At 37.5% G+C, this 18,751-nt stretch overlaps 2 protein-coding genes across 2 annotated transcripts; both read left to right on the top strand.

The window, feature by feature from the left end:
* The first annotated feature begins 2,461 nt into the window (after window positions 1-2,461).
* On the top strand, window positions 2,462-7,526 carry LOC124642267 (odorant receptor 4-like). Its single transcript, XM_047180622.1, has 9 exons — window positions 2,462-2,741; window positions 3,206-3,358; window positions 4,568-4,750; window positions 5,515-5,713; window positions 5,833-5,929; window positions 6,000-6,101; window positions 6,369-6,457; window positions 6,892-6,958; window positions 7,271-7,526. The coding sequence occupies exons 1-9, from the start codon at window positions 2,462-2,464 to the stop codon at window positions 7,328-7,330; spliced, it is 1,230 nt and encodes a 409-aa protein (XP_047036578.1). The 3' UTR covers window positions 7,331-7,526.
* Window positions 7,527-8,379: 853 nt separating this feature from the next.
* Window positions 8,380-10,550, top strand: LOC124636307. Its single transcript, XM_047172349.1, has 4 exons — window positions 8,380-8,404; window positions 8,842-9,009; window positions 9,598-9,858; window positions 10,291-10,550. Exons 1-4 carry the CDS (start codon window positions 8,380-8,382, stop codon window positions 10,548-10,550), a joined length of 714 nt encoding a protein of 237 aa, XP_047028305.1.
* The last annotated feature ends 8,201 nt before the right edge of the window (window positions 10,551-18,751 follow it).

The raw sequence follows: 18,751 nt of genomic DNA, 5'->3' as shown, positions 1-18,751 counted from the left end.
ATGCCTTCAAAATGTCACAAGCAATAAAAGTTATAGAACACAAAGTTAAAGTAAGCGTAGTTTATTATTCCAACATGCAATTGTCACCCACTCGAGTCGGATTTTATTAAGGTTTAAAAATAAAATCTCACTGCAGTACATAAGTAGTGTAATCCTTTAAAACGTCTAGCAGGCTTCCCGTGTCGGTCTCGTAAAGAGATAAGCCGTACGGAGCTCGTACATTTTTCCCGCCTCACCAGCTTTGCTGCAAGTGCAAAGCCAATGAGACTTCCTTTGCAGTATTCATGTTACGAATAATTGGAATACTTTGCCGTTGTATTATTATCGAAGAATTGTCAGTGTAGGTTATTTTCATAGACGTGTTAAGTATAGCAAAAACTCGTTTCAAGATACAGTGGTCAGCGGTCCTTTCAATAGAAATGTTTTGTTTTGCTATATTTCCAATAGAAGTGACGCCAACAGTAAACAAGATTGCAAAAGATTTTAACACAACATCGACACTGTCTTATTGTAACAGTTGAATCGATATGTTAGTTGTACATTTCCAGTGGTGCCCTAACGGTCACCCCGGGAATAGTGCTTCGTTGCGTGACTTGAAAAGTAAAACAAGGTAAAGATCTGTCAGTGGATAAACGAGTATCCGGCTGCTTACTTTCGCGAGGTCCCGCGTCGTGCCGTAATCCCGTAAAGCCAGCTAAACGCGGGACTTGAATAATCCCGGGGACAGGTGAGCCGCCGTGCTTCACTACGAGGATTTGAGATCGATAGTTTGTTTACATTTTGCGCCTATACAAACTTTCGAGCCGATATCTAGTGTAAATGGGATGTCAACCAATTTATAGTTGGTAAACTTTGTTGTAAAAAGAAATATGCTTTTGTAATAGGAAGGTCTCGGATTATGCGTTTTTATCCACGATTTCCATGAAGTTCATAGGTAAACTTATTTAATAAATATACATACGCATTTAATGTGTAACAATGAACCACATCTATAACATTATTTCTACCGCTGCTGTATAACGCATCAGTACGCATCAGTAAATAAGTAAGTTTGTTGATGCCTACAAGTTTATTAATATTCAAACTTAGTTCACCTCAAAGGCGTACGATGTTAGCGACAAGTTGCAGCTGTACGTAGTGAAATGCAATTTCAGTTGGGCGTCCGACGCGGAGACGCGAGGTGTTGCCTCTTGCAACTAATAATGTATGTTGGACTTGAGAGCAGTTTACAACTTCACTCAGAACTTGCTATCGCTCCTCACAGCACTTTCCTAGTTTCGCCACCTCGCAAAATATTATTATGTTTGATAATAATTTATTTGTATACGTTCCACAACTGTCACTTTGCTTGTTTTGATAATTCAGTAGGTAGATCTCGGCTGAAAAATACTTATTTCTCTGTCCTGGAATTGCGTAATAAGGACTACTAAGTAGTAATATACATTTCGAACATTATATCCAGTTTCGCGGAGTTACACAAATTCTGAGAAAGTCTGATGATATTCAGAATTTTCTTCGGAGTCATTACCTCATTTCTTGATACACTAAAGAGTGCAAAGAATCTTTCAAAATGTGCGATATAAGTGGCCATTAACGCAGTAATCTTTCGTACCATGGAAGGAAAAGTTAATAGGACATGCGTTTTACGTGCTAATTGCATTGTTCCATAACCACGTTTTAATCACATCTCCGCATTTAACCAATGTATCTAGATCCTTGATGCGTCAGGGAGCACTAACGCAATTCTATTACCGATACAGATCAGAAGCGCTGGTCGACATTGCGCATGATGAATTCAATGATTGCAGTTGACATCGTTTGCGGCCAAATTGGTATAATTAAGTCAGAAATCAAGCAGACTGTAACACTGAAATGGTAATTGGTTTGTTATACTGCAGTTGCGGATATGTACACATAAATTATGTTGCAAATGTACCTACTAATTTGCCTAATGTACTATCATAGCTAAATAGAATGCAATTAATGGTGTGTTTACACAGATTCGTAAAGTTATTCAATTTTACTCTTAACTACTTCTTGGTAAGATATCAGATATCATGCACAAAGTACGTATGTCTACAGTTAACTGTTATGAATCTGACATGAAAAATTGTATATCATTAAGCATAAGTTAATAAGTAATTTTTAAAAACTTGGATACCTGTCCTTTATATTAGAATAATTTATAACCAAAATTATTTGACGAAGGAGAATGTAGGAAAAGTTTTTTGAGGAATAAAAACGTTTGGAAGATTGAGATTTGGGAGTGACAGAAAAACTTTTCAAAGAACATACCTGGTTATTAGGAACTTTGAAGGCCTTTAATGTAAGGTTTACTTGAACAGATTTTTACTGGTAATACGTAGTTTTGTGAATAATTTAATAATGTTACAAATATAAATGATTGTCGTAATGTGTTCTTGCCACAGTATATTTCATATGTCTTGATCAGTATTTCAAGATGTCGGGAGTAGAAAAGAGTGTAGCCCGCAAAGAAATCTATGACACGTTAGCTCTTTGCAATATCTGCATACGTACAATAGGCCTGTCTTTCATTGACGATGTACCGAACACATTCTTCAACAGCTTGGTCATATATATAGCTTTCATTGTTTCGGCCTTATTGGTAGTGTTAATGCTGGCTGGTGAGATAGCCTATGTCGCCGGTCAGATGATCCATAATGCGTCTATTGAAGAGTTTGTCGGTAGTTACGTGCATATCGCTGGATACGATACTTTGAGTAAGTCCTGCTATATAACATGTCAATGTACATTATCGTAATTAGCGCATCAGTGATGACGTACAGGTATGTGTTAAGGGAGAGTTAATCCAGGAGTAGGAATAGAAACAAAATATTACGTCTATACTCATTCCTTGCTTCATTTGAATGATGCATTTTGCTGAGAGCTACAGCAGGTTGAGTGCTCAAACTCAGACGGAATGAGTAAGTAATATTTAGCGTAGATGAGGTAAAAGGGTAGATGATCGTCGTAAAATTGGGACGTTTGAAATTCTTGCATAAAGTAAGGAATAGTTTTTTTACTTTCAGTTTAATATGAATGTTTTGTATATTTGAAAATAGTTTCAAGTCCATTTTTAGCTGTAGTTTGAGCTTTTAATATTAAAGGGACTACGGCGTGCGAACTCTGTCATACATAAACTATTCTGAAGCATGTGTAGTTTCCTAGCTTGTTTGATTTTCAGGTTTTGGCAAACTAATAACAATCTGGTACAAGAGACATACGTTCAGGCAACTGGTGGTTGAGCTGGCAGAGATATGGCCGGTTTCCATTAAAGACAAAGACTCCGTGGAGGTAAAACGGAACAGCCTGTCAGCACTGAAGCACAGGCAGTTTAGTGAGTACTATTTGTAGCTTTTATTATTTATAATGTATTAGTCCATAAAAATGTAGGTACCAGGATCAATGTGTAAAAGATCATCGCCTACTTCTTCATTAATTTTGAATTTCCTCAAATCTGCCTGTTGGTTTTTGTGGAATTATAACAACGACTGCACTGAGACGCATACGATCATCGCCTGAAAAATCTTCAGACAAAATGATTCAAAATAACAATTGATGTTGCATGTTGCTAACAGGTATAAAATAACCGTTTTTCGGGATGAATTTATATTCAAATTAACTGGTAAACTTTTGTGGAGAAAATGCAAATCGGCCGGCGCTCAGCGTAATGCTGGGGCAATTCGCTGAAGTACGGCTGAAGCTGGTTTACGGCGACAGTCGTACTCACAATGGCTAACGAACGACCGTGGCGCGGTTGTTACGAATGTACCTGACTATAACTTGCACTGTATGGTCACAATTCCGAATTTTTACTTGTTAAAAATTATATTTTTAAACGTGGGGCCCCTCTGAAATCCTACCTATGGCAAAGCATATCTTTATACTTTGGTAGATAATGATCATCATCTCGGCGTTCGCTGGTGAAGCCGCTATGGCTAATTTATTGATTGTCAAAATCTCCAGTTACGATTTTAGTAAGTCGATGCAATCCACACCTACTATACATCTAGAAGAAAGTATTACAGCAATAGTTAATGGGCCCCACGTTTTTATTTTAGTCTAATATGACCGGGACCGCCTACGTAGGTTGATAGGTAAATAACTATTTTTTTTATTTTCTAGTTTTCAGTGCACATTAGATAAAACCGTTTAAGTTAAAAGTTTTTTTTACCGATTTTGTTCAAATGTTTGTTTTGCTTAACAGTTATCGAAATATAGGTACATTTTTATAGGTAACTGAAATCACCAACCCGCATTGAGCAAGCGTGATGATTAATGCTCACTCCTTCTCCGTGTAAGAGGAGGCCTGTGCCCAGCAGTGGGACGATAAAGAGGCTGTAACTGTAACGCAACGTTATAGGTATCCATTGTCTCAACTTTCGGTTTTTGTGACTCGGAAGCAAAGTATCATATCTACCCCAGAAATCACTGTAAATCTTTTACATTTTTACCTTAACTAAAGCTCGTCTTCACATAACCAGAGGCGCTTCTTTAAAAAGATTTCTTTACAACAGTGAAAGTTAAGTTTTAATGATGTTTTCAGTGTACGCCTTTTGGAATATCTTGGGCGTGTGGTTGTATAACTTGACGCCACTGGCTCTGCTAGCGTACCGTAAGATACGCGGCGTACCAATGGAGCTCGGCTACGTGTGGCAGATGTCGTATCCTTTCGACAAAACGCAGCCCGTCGTCCACATCTTCGTATACATTTTTGAAACGTGCGCTGGTTTGTATTTTGATATATTTTTTTAAAAATTTAGAAGTAGGTACATAGAGTACACTATCTGCTAGGCAGCTACATAGTTATTTCCTTTCGTCTCATTCCATTCCATCCAAAGGTAGTCAGAGATCGATTTTAGTGATGAGACCGCCCATTGTGTTACGTAAACTTATTTTTTTAAATAATTTTGTCTTTTTGGAAATTTAGATTGGTGTACATAATAAAGAATACGCATCTATCTTTGATATGCTCGTCTGTTGTGATATTACTATCAAGTAATTTAACAAGATCTATTCAAAAGTTGTATCGTATACAAAAGTTCTATACAAAGTCTTCAGGTTCTTCTCTCACATGAGCACGAGAAATAGAATGCCGTGGAAAAATATGTACCATTCACCGAGGTAATAGCGAGACTGAATGCTCACTTAGTCAAGCGTAGATGTGCACTTTCGGAGCAAGTGGGCTATTCTTATACACTATAATAAACTCACCTTTTCAAAACACTGGTACACTAAGTAATAATTTTATGAAACTGATGAACTTATTTGGTTAAAAGTCATAGCTAACTTACATGACTTCAATGTTGGATGGCAATTTATCGAGATAAATACATCTGCGGGCGGACAAAACCGTGGAAAATAGACAGTTATTAGGCGAATCTAGCGAAAGCTGACCATTTTCTCATTTAAGTTATTTTCATTAGATAGTTAAGTTTTGTTTTCTCTCTGTCCGTCATTCTGATAATAAACCTTATTGTTTTTTTCATTCAGGTTGCATATCAGTATGCTGTATGCTGGGCTCCGATCTGCTGTTCATGACGATGGCCAGCCATATCAGCATGCTGCTCCGGCTGCTGCAGGATCAGATACGTCACCTGGGACAAGATAATGACAATACTCATGACAATGGATATAACGACTGCTATAAGGATATTGTGGCTGTAATCAAAATACATCAGAGATTGATCAGGTTTGTTTATGTATAAAGTACAGTAGTAAGGTACTATTGAACATGCTTGCTTATACGTAAAGTTAATAGATGAAATCTAGGTTTTTACTATAGGAGATAATATGAGTTTTTTTTTTCAGATACATAAATGATTTGGAGGATGCTTTCTCAGTGGTCAATCTCATCAATGTGCTTTTGAGTTCCGTAAATATATGCTGCGTTATGTTCACCATCGTAGTGAGTAAAGTAAATAATTCTTAAAATATATTTATTCAAAATATGTAGAGTAATTCTAATCGTTCTACAGTTTCTAGATCCATGGATGGAAATGAGCAATAAATTTTATCTAGGGGCAGCTTTAACACAAATGGGTATAGTCTGCTGGTATGCGGATGATATTTACAGAGCGGTAAGAAAAAGAAAATCATTATCAAAGTTCCCACAATTGCATTAAAATAACACCATCCAATAAATATAACGTAACACAGCAAAGCAAACAGTTCCCAACAATAACAAAATTGCACGCGGTCTGATATTTAAATTGAGTTACAAAAACACACCGCGGACATTTTATACACTCTCAAAGCAAAGTTTGAACATTTCAATGTAATAGCTCACATGCAAGCTGCACCAGACGTGAGAATATTTTTAGTGTATTTTCCAATGAATCTCGCAGAGCATAGGTGTGTCAGACGCGGTGTATGAAAGCGGATGGTACAAAAGCAACACAAGATGTCGGCGCGCGATGCTCGTGGTACTCCGACGGTATGCTCTTTGAGTTTATTTTGCAAGTAGCCTTATTTACTTATTAACGTAATGACTCACGTACGTTCTGCACTGTCTCTTGACATTTTCAGCTTTTGTTTCACGTTTTAATGTCGCGCTTTGTGCTACAGTTGAAATAAACTTTAAAAGTGAATGACTATCATATATATATACGCGCAAATGTTCAAATCTTTTCAATTTTGATATTTTAACTATGCCAAGTTTCATCAAAATCCGTTAAGCCGTTAGCATGAATAGGAAACAAACATTCCTCAAACTCACACAAGCCTTTATAATATAAGTGAGATTTTTCGTTCATTTTACGTGTTTTTCCACATGTTATTCTTAACGTAGCGCAAATATCCGCTTACAGGAAACTGTGTGGTTTACTCCGCGTATAAAATTGCGAATGTTAAAGTGAGTTTTATTTGCAGGTCACAGAGGCCTTTGTACTTCACAGCACTCAAATTCCGACCTATCACTATGATTACATATAGTTCGGTGAGCATTTGCTTTGACAGTATTTTTTCGTGTACTTTTTTGAATAACTTTATGTTTTTATGGAAAACTAACAAGAACAATACACATATTTATTTTTGAATTGCGGAGTAAAGCAAGGTGTTGTTCAAAATGTATTGAACTATTCAAGCCTTTTTACTGAAGCATTTTCACGATATTTGTATTTACCTTTACGATTCAATGCGTATGTAGAGAATAACTATGGAAAATATTAATTTTCTTCGGCTATATTAATTGAATGATCATGTAGACCTATGAGATTTAAGAAATTGTGATAAAAAAATATTGTTTCAGATCCTGACGACAGCGTATTCGTACTTCACACTTCTGTATACATCATATCGTCGAGATTAATCAGTACAGCAATAAGAATTCTTTTTAATGTCGGGTTGCACAGTATTCTTAGTTAAGTAGTTTTTAATGTTAATGTCTACACTTGGAAAGTTACGTAAGCAGATTTTTTTGTAAAATAAAATCACGCCTCCTATGTCTAGTCATACATCTCAATTCTATCTGCATCGGGCGACGCCGTAGCTTCTCGCTACGCTGGCATTTTTATTATATTTATGTTTTATAAGTGTATAAAAGTTACATTTTAATATCATAAGGCCTGCCCTGAAGAAAACATGGTTCCAGCTGGATATTTTCATTTTAAGGTACATAAATTATGGGCAGCTTCATTTCCCTTTAATGACAATCCATAAAGTGTTGCCAGAAATTACAAGAACTGCAATAAACCTAAATCTCATCCAAAGTTTTTATGAACTTCTATATTTTGAACCCTGTTAAATGGGACATAACGCAAACTTTCCAAACCTTCACGATACATGTGGGCTGGGAAGTTTCTGTTATGTCACACGTTTATACATTAGTTATTACACAAAGGGACGATCCTATAACATCAACTATGAAAGCAAATAGTTGAATTGTAATGATGCGGCATATCAGTGTCGTCCCAAATCACAGTACGCCTATTAAATAAGCATCGAAAATTAGTGAGCTGGAATGGGTTGGTGGCGAGGGCGACGGGCACGACACGACGCGGCGCGGCCGCGGCTATCACTCGCCGCTAATGTCCCGGCCTCCAAAGTTAACGTCCAGCCATAAATCAGCGCGTCCTTGCCCATTGCGATCTACCCTATACGACAGAATAATTTCCTACTCTCCCAAAATAAATACCAACGCACTAACGACACGAAATCGTGTTCCAAAATTCCCATCCAAAGATAAATGTGTTATCTCCCTGACGAATTGTGAATTTAATTAAATTTTATAACGTAAATCTCTTGTACGAACATTAAAAAGTAATTCCAATAACACGGTAAGTCGAAGCCACGTGCCGACAAGCGTGACAGTACTCAATAGCCGATGTTCAAATGATCAAATACAAATGAATTTGAAAAATGATAATTTTTTGTATTTCGATGAGTGAGTATTCGAAGTCGTCACATTGTAGATACGTTGTATTAAGCTGTAATTAGATTCTGTACTTTTATTTTCCAAAGAAGATAAAAGTACTTCTTTAGTTATAAAAAATAGAATTCAAAGCTCCAGCTCAGCGCACGTTTTAATGAAAATTATATTTCCATATTTTCATGTATTCAGCTTCGCGTAATTATATAATATTATTAGCAGGTTTGTGCTCTGTGTAAATTAAATTACACTCGTTTTGTTTTTGCAAGCCTTTATTTATTTCTATTCCTTGTGAACTGATTTACTAATGTACTTATCTACACAAAAAAGTACCAGAGCACAGAAACCAACTCCCCTTTACATGAATACGACAGTTATGCTGTATTAGAAATTAGTTACGACGAAAAAGAAAATGAGAATGATTAAAGGCCTAATAGCCAAGTTACTTTCAGTGTTGATAATCTCGACATTTGGACAATATTGTGACGACATATTGTGTGCTAATGTCATCGACGAGGTTTGCGGAATGGCGTCGTTGGAGGACGGCACTCAAATTATAAAGAAATATAAAAATTTATGCTTCATGAGAAAAAAGGAGTGCGAACTGGGACCTTTTGTGGGTTTGTTTAACAATTCAGATTTTATATGATAAAGAAGTTAGTATTCAATTCGTTCGTGAATTTTATGGTGAGATTTCCATATTCTCAAATTGAAAGTGATATTCTGCGAGTTTATGGATCTCGTTAACCTTACATAGACGGTTAACTTTTTGCATTTGTAAATCGATAAATAGTGTGCGCTATTGTGTGATAAAATCTGTAGTCGGCCGCGACTACAACCCCATATTGAGAGAGTTGTGAAAATACATGTGATTCTCTAGTTAGGACCGATTTTCCTCCAACACACCTACAATCCCCATTGCAAAGTAACTTCTCTTTCATACTAACAGATTGTCGGCTCAGTTTTTCCGAGCGGATTGGACGTACAACCAGGTGTCTATCGGTTTAAGCGGCACTTGAAACTGCGCACAGGTTTTTCATCGTTGATCCAAAAGCACAGTAATGGAACGAAATCAAAATCGGTTCACCCGTTCAGAAGCGACTTACGATGCTTGAATCAATCTGATGAAAAATTTAATTCTACCGTATCAGGATAAAACCTGAAACAATATTTACGCTTTTTTAACAATAAAACATATGAACTTCTAGAAATTAATCAAGTAGAAGACGAGCTATGCAACATCAAGAAGAGTGGTAATGAAGACCACAGTTTAGGGGAGAGTCGTCGTGCAAGTGATTTTAGCATAGTGGGTTCATACCAAGCGTGCAACCACACTTGTCCGACCTACTGCACTGATATCTACGACCCGGCGTGCGCGCAGATCTGGAGGCCAAACATGCAATCGTTTTCATGCAGAATTATGATAAACCACTGTCATATTGACCTGTACTCTTGTGTTTCTGGCTTAAGTAAGTATAGTTTCTTTTTTTTTAACGACGTCAAAAATCATCAAATGACCCCTCCCGCTGTGGGTTAGCTGCGGTGAGGGAGTGTCAGACTCTTACTGATTAAAAACCGTAGTGTTCCGTCGTAGGCCTTTTATGTACCAGGGCCGCAAGTATAGTGACCACAATTTAACGGTGTACTTTGTAGTAATTAATATACTGTTTCTAGTGTGTTAATATTTTGGACAGTGAATTAATTATTTAAGTTAGGCCTTTATGCAAGCTAAGGCTAAGGCATTCGAAAGAATTACCATGTCCCTGATACTTAAATGGCTCCGAAAGGGATACACTGTGGTTTTATTCAAGCCACACTTAGGGGGCATCTGATAATTTCCCATTTCAAAAGAATAGTTTTCTTTATTTGAGTAATGCAACGCTTATTTGTTTTCGTCGCAGATGTGACTATAATAGCCCTAAGTAAATGCTACAAGAATCCGTCAGCCCTACATTTTATGCAGAACGTAGCGGCTCTGAAATCAATTCACTTAATGGATAATTCGCTAGAAGAGCATGAGCTGCGCCGGTCGGGACGCAGAACAAATTCACCACAACCTAACGAGGACATCAAAACAAAACTTAAAAAACATTTAGAAGAAGTCGTTAGAAGAATTTTTAATAAATATCGTAAAGGATCTGAACCAAAATCCTTGACATAAAAGCTATAATCTTTGAAAAGCTATTTCCTATAGTTTCTGTACCTAACAATGTCATATTTTGAATTGCGCAGACCAAACATACCTCATTTGCTCGGTTAACCAATAAGCATCTACATAATAATGTACGATGATATGAAAGATTTTTTTTCAAACCGAATTAATTGGGGATTTCTTATGTGACCTAAACAAACATAAGTACCTATTATCTATAATTTAATTAACAATAGAAAGATTATCTCTCGTAACAGCGAGTTGAATCGCGGCGATCAAATTCATATTCAAACATGATTGTGATATTTACAAGGCATATTGCAGTGAAATGGTCACAACAGTCAATCACGGTATATCCGCATAGAGCAGCAATAGTTTCTACATTGATATTCGCAATGACCGGGCGTTAAATCGTGGAGCGAGGCTTAAATCCTTGCCTCGTGATTAATGCTACCGTCCGTTTCGATTTACAGCGCGCGGTTTTCAGGGCCAAATTAGCCAACGACCTCATAAATCCCCGAAAGGTAGCCGGGATGTTTGCCCAGTTGTCCATTTAGTGCTGCCCCACAATAGTGCAGTGTTATGCCTCACGAATGTGGGGAACTGAGTACCTAAATATGCATCGATTGTATAGTGTACATAGCTCATTCAGTTACATAAGAATTCTCATGTACCTTTAATGACTTGATTTAATTAGGGATACAATTCTTAAAATTGAAAACAAAATGATTGGAAATACTTTTAAAACTTCTTTAACTTCACTTCTTGATATTAAAAGATCGATTTATCTTTAATTTTAATGGAGACCATTCTGAGAATTCGTCGTTTTCACTTGAATACACAACCCTTTTATACTTGTAATGAGTACCTATTTATATTAAAAAGTGGAAAAGGCGGAGGCTTAAACCAAGTCTGTGAAATGAGAAAAGATTTCAATAATTGCAGGACAAACTGATGACTTTAAAATAAGTTTTTTGAAAGGTCAAATAAATCGAATCTCAGTAAGAATTCCAACACCAACAAATGGTCTCTCAATTAATGTAATTGAAAAAGTCTATAGTGTAATCAATTATCTGATTTTGTTAACTGCGGTTCCCATTTCCAAAATAACCCGTTTCGCTTACCAGTTCTCAACTATGCAACATGACAGATTGCTTTTAATGCTTCCAAGAGGAATTTTTATACTACTTACTAAAAGCTTGGAATTCCAGAGAATTATATAAAACTTTGACATCACAGAGGCAAAGTAATTTAGCGGTTGAATTAATAAATTAGTTTCCAATGTGAACAAGGGATTTATTTACTTCTGTAGACAAAGCTCCGGGAAAGTTTGTCCCGATTGTTAAGAGAATAAACATGCGGGTGAATCGTTCGAAACAGCCCGTATCATACAAGTGGCACAGGTACACTCGTAAGACGCGAAACTTTTGTACAACTATCTGAGAAGCGATCTAACGCACCCTTTGAACTATGCTCTTGAGAATGTAAAGAATCAAAGGCTTGCGCGACATTGGCCTGTCACTCACGCCGTGAGTGTTCGCGCTAAACAAATGGTGTTTTGTGAATAGTACGTTGCGAAAATACTAGTAGGTACCTATATCTCTACATTAAGTATCCATAAAGAGGAAAACATTCTTCTTGAAAAAAGGGTCTCAATGCTTGCGACTAAGTGAACTAGGAGATTAGCAGATACTTTGCGTGACCAGACAGATTGCGATGTTAACGTTGTGAACTTTTTCTGCACATCAACGGACGACAGCAATGTGATTGTATACTAAACAATAAATGCTTGGTATCTTTGATGTTCTACCTTATTGCAGTATTTTTGTATAATATACAACATGTAACGTAATTAACGCACACCCTCAAACACGCCAATTAGAATATTATGTTATAACCATAATACATACACTGAATGTAAATTTAACATGTAAATGCATTGTTATTTACTAAATTAGTTATACCAATTCTTGGAGAACTTTTTGGTCATACTATACACATCAAAAGTGTCTAGGGATCAACATATATTTTTGCAATAACTTTTCTCCTGATTGATATTAATTAAAATTTTCTTTAAGGATTCATCAAATAAAGTGTTTTCGTTTGTCACAGTAACGATAAACCAAGTCACCTTTGCACTAATAAAGAAATTTGCCATTTTCCTAATAAAGGGATTTTTGACATTTGAAACACTAACACAAAAGTTCGAAAAAAAAGACTGAAATAACAGTTTTCTTTAAAAGTTTATTGGGTAACTTAAACAATTAATAATCCGTGTTTCTACCGCGAACACTAACAACACAAGAACATCGGTTTGGCATACTCAAAATGAGTTCATCCAAATCACGATGTGGAATGGCCGCCCATGTTCGTTGCAACAACAAAAAAAGGTCTTCTTGCGACTGGATACCCTCCATATTCGGCAGAGCTCTTCTCTGTAGCATATCCCATGCATGCTCAATCGGGTTCAAGTCTGGCGACTGAGCAGGCCAGGGCAGGACATTGATGTTAGCTGCCGCGAGAGTCTGTCTTACAACTCTTGCGGTGTGCGGTCGTGCATTATCATGCATTAACTGAAATAAGGGACCGATTTGCACTTGTAGAGGAACGATGACGTCTGATACAATCGTCTCAGCATAAATTTGAGCGTTGAGGTTGCTTCTGATCCAAATCAACTCAGTTCTTCCGCCGATCCAAATACCCGCCCATACCATGATGGTTCCACCACTATAAGGATGGACTTCCTGGCAGGATTTTAATCGCTGTTGGCGTCCAGGGGTTCTCCAGTGTCGTATACGTCTTGTATCCGGTCTCATACCAAAACGAGACTCATCAGAAAAGCACACGAAACGCCATTGTTCTTCTGCCCAATTTCTGTGTTCAAGAGCCCATTGATATCGAATCCTACGATTGTGCATTGCTATAGGTGGTACCCGTAGCGGTCTTCGGGAATGAAGGTTCACTTCATGCAAGCGGTTTCTGACTGTTTGGTCGCTAATTAAGTTCCCTGAAGAGTGATGAAGCCTCACGGCTAACATCATGGCGGTTATTGTTGGAGCTCTTCGAGTTAAGATTTGAATGTATCGGTCTTGTCTCCGTGTGGTGCAGCGATACCGTCCTCCATGGCGCTCAGCTACGGTACCAGTGCTTCGGTAACGTGTCCAAAGTCGACTGATAACACTCTGACTTGTATTCAGAGCTAAAGCCACAGTACGTTGCCGGGAACCAGCTTCTATCATTCCCACGGCTCTGAGCATTTCTTCCCTGCTTAAATGACGTCGCCGCTCCATAATAACGTTGGTTTTAATCAGTAGTAGGGAAACAGTAGCACTAATAATGTCTTCAATGCGTTGTATGTGTTTATAGGGAAAATATTGACAGCTGATTTTCATCTTTTACTCGAATTTGATTCACAGTTCCTGATTCAAATTATGAAATGCACCAAAAAGGATCCATATAAATTTATAAAATCATAAATTTATTACAAAGCCACATCTCAATCTCAAGAAATCCGCATAAAAATGCTTGATCCCTTACTTACTACGCACGCACATATCGCGCCGCGCGCCGCTCGACTCGACACAACATAACGAAACTACGGAAAAAGCCGACAATACACGAAGTCTTATTACTTTGAGTTACGGTCTATTTGAATTTGTTTTGACTGTACAGGGTTAATATGACAATAATTTCCGTAGTTTTAATTATTTTTGGGATAAAAAAATACTTATATTAAAAATGATATAAATCGATTCAGTAAACGATTCTGAACAAACTAATTTCCGGATGTGCGTTAATTAAGTTACATGTTGTATATTAAGTCTGTAATACTGTTACTGTTACAGCCTTTTTATAGTCCCATTGCTGGGCACAGGCCTCCTCTCACACGGAGAAGGTTTGAGCGTTAATCACCACGCTTGCTCAATGCGGGTTGGTGATTTCAGACTTTATAGTCCAGGTTTCCTCAAGATGTTTTCCTTCAAATTTTTATCAGCCATTGGCGTCAAAGATATAATTAGAAATCTGTAATCTTAGTCTGTAATAACGTAGTATAATTTCAGTCCTACCTCTATATATTAGGTAATAACCGTGGGCTAGAACATCAATTTGTAGAACAATGGTTTCTTTGAATATGGAAGTTATGCACATAAAAGCGTCCTAATACAATTTAGTGGTGGGAGGGAACAATAATTCTCTGCTCGACAGTAACTTGGGCACCCAGCGTTCACCTATATGGTTGGGAAATAGCTATTCCGCTCTTTTCCCAGTGTTAGCTTTAAAATTTTGAATTATGATATCTGTACCATAACTCAGATTTTTGTTAGGACTTTCAAATGTGATATTTTTATAGGTATGTCACGGTTTGAAAATATGCAAAGTGAAGAGAAAAAATAATACTATAATACTATAAAATAATAATAATATACAGCTTTGGCAAATAATGTAAGGTAATATAAATTATAGTTATTATGTCTTAGGTTAGGTTAAGGTTGCTGCAGTTCTTAGGTCAGGTGCAGGTCTTAGGTCTTAGGTCAGGTTAAGGTTGCTGCAGTTCTTTGGCCCTACTCCCCTGTGCAATAAACTAGATCATTATAGTTCGGCCATTCAGAGAATGCGTTCCTGACACGTCGCGATTGAACTGACGACGTAACTACATTCATTGATTATTGATATAATAATGTTGTTTTAATGCTCCTCAATTGTTAAAACGGTAAACAACCAGCAAAAATATTTTTATCGTAACTGCAACGCCATTGCAAAGTTACGTCGTCAGTTCAATCGCGACGTGTCAGGAACGCATTCTCTGAATGGCCGAACTATAGCGCTGTGCTGGCGTCATAACATTCGTAATTAACCAGTATGTTATGTTATTACGCATGCCAGACATGTCTATTAAATACCTTTGGGAATAATTTGGTGTTACTAGATATAAATACGGACGCTTGCCCGTTACCGCGGTTTTGTTCGTATTTCTCTTTATACTTTGTCCTGCTTTTCCAAATTGGTATTCAGTTTTTCAGTTTTACTATAAAAGCGCAACAAGGCTCACATTTGTTACGTACTTCTAATTTTAAATGTTTCCCCCTATACACGTGTTATGTTCTACGCGAGTAGTAGGTACAACATAATAGCAACGTAGGTACCTAAATATAATTTTGGTAACAAAATAAAACTCCCCAAGTTACCTACATCAATATACATAGAGATTTTTACGCTAATATGAGCATTTGGAGGCAATTTGCGATGTAATAATGAAATATTATTTGTTATGACGTGTTTATAAGAACATTCGCCCTCTTTCCCGCTACAGAAATTTAATTTGGTCGGAGACACCTGGTTGATATCACGGCGCGCAAACATCCTTTATATTAATCAAAGTCGGTTTGATATATCTCTTCGTTTGTACGAAAAAAAACGCTTTGAAAATTTCGACCGAGTGGTTTATTCGTGAGCACGTAATTTGTTCAAAGAACACTAATATTGAAGGCGAAGGAAAACATCGTGACGAAGTCAATGTAATCATCGTAAAAAGCCGACGTGTGGGGTGTCATAAAAACCTTAGGTAGCAACCTGTCACGACGGGAATGAATCATACGAGTGACGTGAAACATGAAGTGTCAAGGTTTCCATCCCTGAGTGATAAATCGATAAGTCAATAAAGTGTAAAGATAAATAGCAAAAACATCATGATCTTAAAATAAGACAGGTTGGTAAATAAATAAGTACAAAATCTAAACACCTATCTAATGCTATAAATAATTTACAAAATAAAAGTGATTCAAAATATTATTAAAGAGAAACCCTCTTTAATAATATTCCATTTAAAGTGTAAATTCTTAATAGCTTACGCGTACCGCTTTTATAGCTGACTACAAATCTTCTTAATCACAAGAATAATGAATAAACTATCCAAACAGATTAAGCGAGAGGCACCTAGGTGCCCGGTATTTGATGTGCAACTTAGGTACAATAAGCCTGCAAATTGTGCTCATAGTTCAGTTTTAGTTTCAAAGGATAGTCGGCTGCAGCAAAATACATAGTTGGGTGTCCACCTGGCTTGCCACGCCGGACTTGCAATATTGTTAATATTCCTCGGTAATATTGTTACAGTTTGCAGCGAGGGAGCACGGAATGACCTCCTCAGTTGGTGGGTTTGTTACTAACTAAAACATATCTGTGTTCTACATAAACACAATGAAAATACACCTACATTGTTCCAACATATTTTTTATTTCATGTTAGCCGGCTTGTAACAGTTTTTGTGTACGCTGCGTATGCATATCTCTTGATTGCAGAAGTGATTGTTTGTAGCCAATATCATATTACATTTTAATACTACGCATATGTAATAATATAACAGCTGCAAAAATAAATAGCCAAAAATAGCTTACAGCGAGATTAGCTAGTAAAAGCATAAGACCGACCAAGTTGAACTTCGTCAGTTACGACGGAACCACTTCTTATAGTCGAGGCTCTTAGGGACTTCTGAATGGAGTTTGTTCAAGATTTTTACGTCGATTAATGTTAGTTGATGAGCTAGTTCGTGCCTTGTTTTAATTATCTACACCGAAGGATCCTAGGAAGTTCTGCAACATTGCTCGTAATATAAATTTACATTTTAACGGGCAGTTACTGTGCAGTCGGGCGGAGCGGCCGCTTGAGATATAACCTTATAGTGCCCGACATGCATTTAAACTGCCTTATGAACACTTTTAAATTATTATCATATCCACATATTGAATACGTGAACATTTTTAGTTTTCTATGCGGGCAGGTACCTACTTTCGGAGAATAAGTGGCGTGCTTCACGATGAAATAAGGATAACGACTTCAAAGAATTTAGTTTCCTAGCCCGACATATCTATTGCAATTTAAATTGCATCTCTTTGATATAAGTAATATAACTTTTCTTAAAGGACAGATCAGAAGGGGTAGACAAACATTAAAAACACATAATTCAAAGACATACAACCGTGCAAGTTTTATTGCTTACAAACATTACTTTTATAAATGATTTAACGATATCAAAACGAAGTTATTAAAAATACAGCATTGAAGATAATTTGGAAATCATGTCAATTCTGAAGGTCTGTCATCGCAGTCGACGTCTTAACTTCTTCTTCTTGCCAGCCTGCTCGGTGCAGGATGGGCGCAAGGAGGATTGACATCTAAAACGGCCGTTCCTGACGGCGTGGCGTCCTCGACCGCATCTTCATCCCCGTCGTTGACTGCACCTTCATCCACGCTTTCGGATGCATCATCATTCGCGTCATTAGCCTCAGGTCTATCTTCCCCAAGGGAACCAGCATGAGGTTGCTCGTATTCTGAAACATATGTGGGAAACATATCAATATTCTGCCCGGCGTCGTGAATAAGACTGAAGCATACATCTTGAAGAAAATAAAATAAAACTTCTTTTTTACTTTTATTTGTTACTCGTACGTACCATGGGCGCATGTGTGCACTTCAAGCGCCCACAGGCAAAAATGTATAAAAAATAGCTTCAGACTTATCACGAATGGAAAAATATGATTCAGTGCATAGTGAATGACAGAATCCGGATTTCCATCACTCCCCATACACCGCCGGGTGACAGAGGCTCCCAGTTTGCATGTCATTTTACGCCTTCATAGCATAGGCGCGCAATTAAGCCATTTAGGTTGCATACTATGACGACGTGAAACAGAGACAGAGGCTCCCAGTTTGCATGTCATTACACACGCTCATAGCATAGGCGCGCAATTAAGCCATTTAGGTTGCATACTATGACGACGTGAAAGAGAGACCCATGCCGTCGCATGTTCTCTCAGCGGCCTCCAGAATAACACCGCCACGGTAACAGAGACCCATACCGTCGTATGTTCTCTCAGCGGCCTCCAAAATAACACCGCCACGGTAACAGAGACCCATACCGTCGTATGTTCTCTCAGCGGCCTCCAAAATAACACCGCCACGGTAACAGAGACCCATACCGTCGTATGTTCTCAAAGTGGTCTAGACAACTGGCACCACCAGTGTGTCAAAGTCAAAATCAAAGAAAAGACCATTTCCAAGCTAAAATTACAGTCAAGGTCAAAATCAGTCATTGAAAGTAGGTCCAATTAGATCAACACATCAATATTCATGCAACCTTTCATGGCACGCACACAGAGACTGATGTACATTCGAACGTCGTCAAAGTCCTTGTCCTTGTCAAATTGCCTTGCAGC

Source organism: Helicoverpa zea, chromosome 2 (genome assembly GCF_022581195.2).
Source record: "Helicoverpa zea isolate HzStark_Cry1AcR chromosome 2, ilHelZeax1.1, whole genome shotgun sequence".
Taxonomy (NCBI): Eukaryota; Metazoa; Arthropoda; class Insecta; order Lepidoptera; family Noctuidae; genus Helicoverpa; species Helicoverpa zea.
Note: the sequence above shows the minus strand (reverse complement) of the source record. Positions and strands in the feature narration are given on the sequence as shown.

What these genes read in the sequence shown, in the direction of transcription:
- LOC124636307 (XM_047172349.1), top strand. Translation starts at nt 8,380, where the DNA reads ATGATAATTTTTTGTATTTCGATGA. An exon ending in AATTTTTTGTATTTCGATGA is followed by an intron (nt 8,405 to 8,841) that starts GTGAGTATTCGA and finishes AGTTACTTTCAG; the next exon opens with TGTTGATAATCTCGACATTT. An exon ending in CTCTTGTGTTTCTGGCTTAA is followed by an intron (nt 9,859 to 10,290) that starts GTAAGTATAGTT and finishes TTTTCGTCGCAG; the next exon opens with ATGTGACTATAATAGCCCTA.
- LOC124642267 (XM_047180622.1), top strand. Translation starts at nt 2,462, where the DNA reads ATGTCGGGAGTAGAAAAGAGTGTAGCCCGCAAAGAAATCTATGACACG. An exon ending in ATGCTCGTGGTACTCCGACG is followed by an intron (nt 6,458 to 6,891) that starts GTATGCTCTTTG and finishes TTTTATTTGCAG; the next exon opens with GTCACAGAGGCCTTTGTACT. An exon ending in CTATGATTACATATAGTTCG is followed by an intron (nt 6,959 to 7,270) that starts GTGAGCATTTGC and finishes ATATTGTTTCAG; the next exon opens with ATCCTGACGACAGCGTATTC.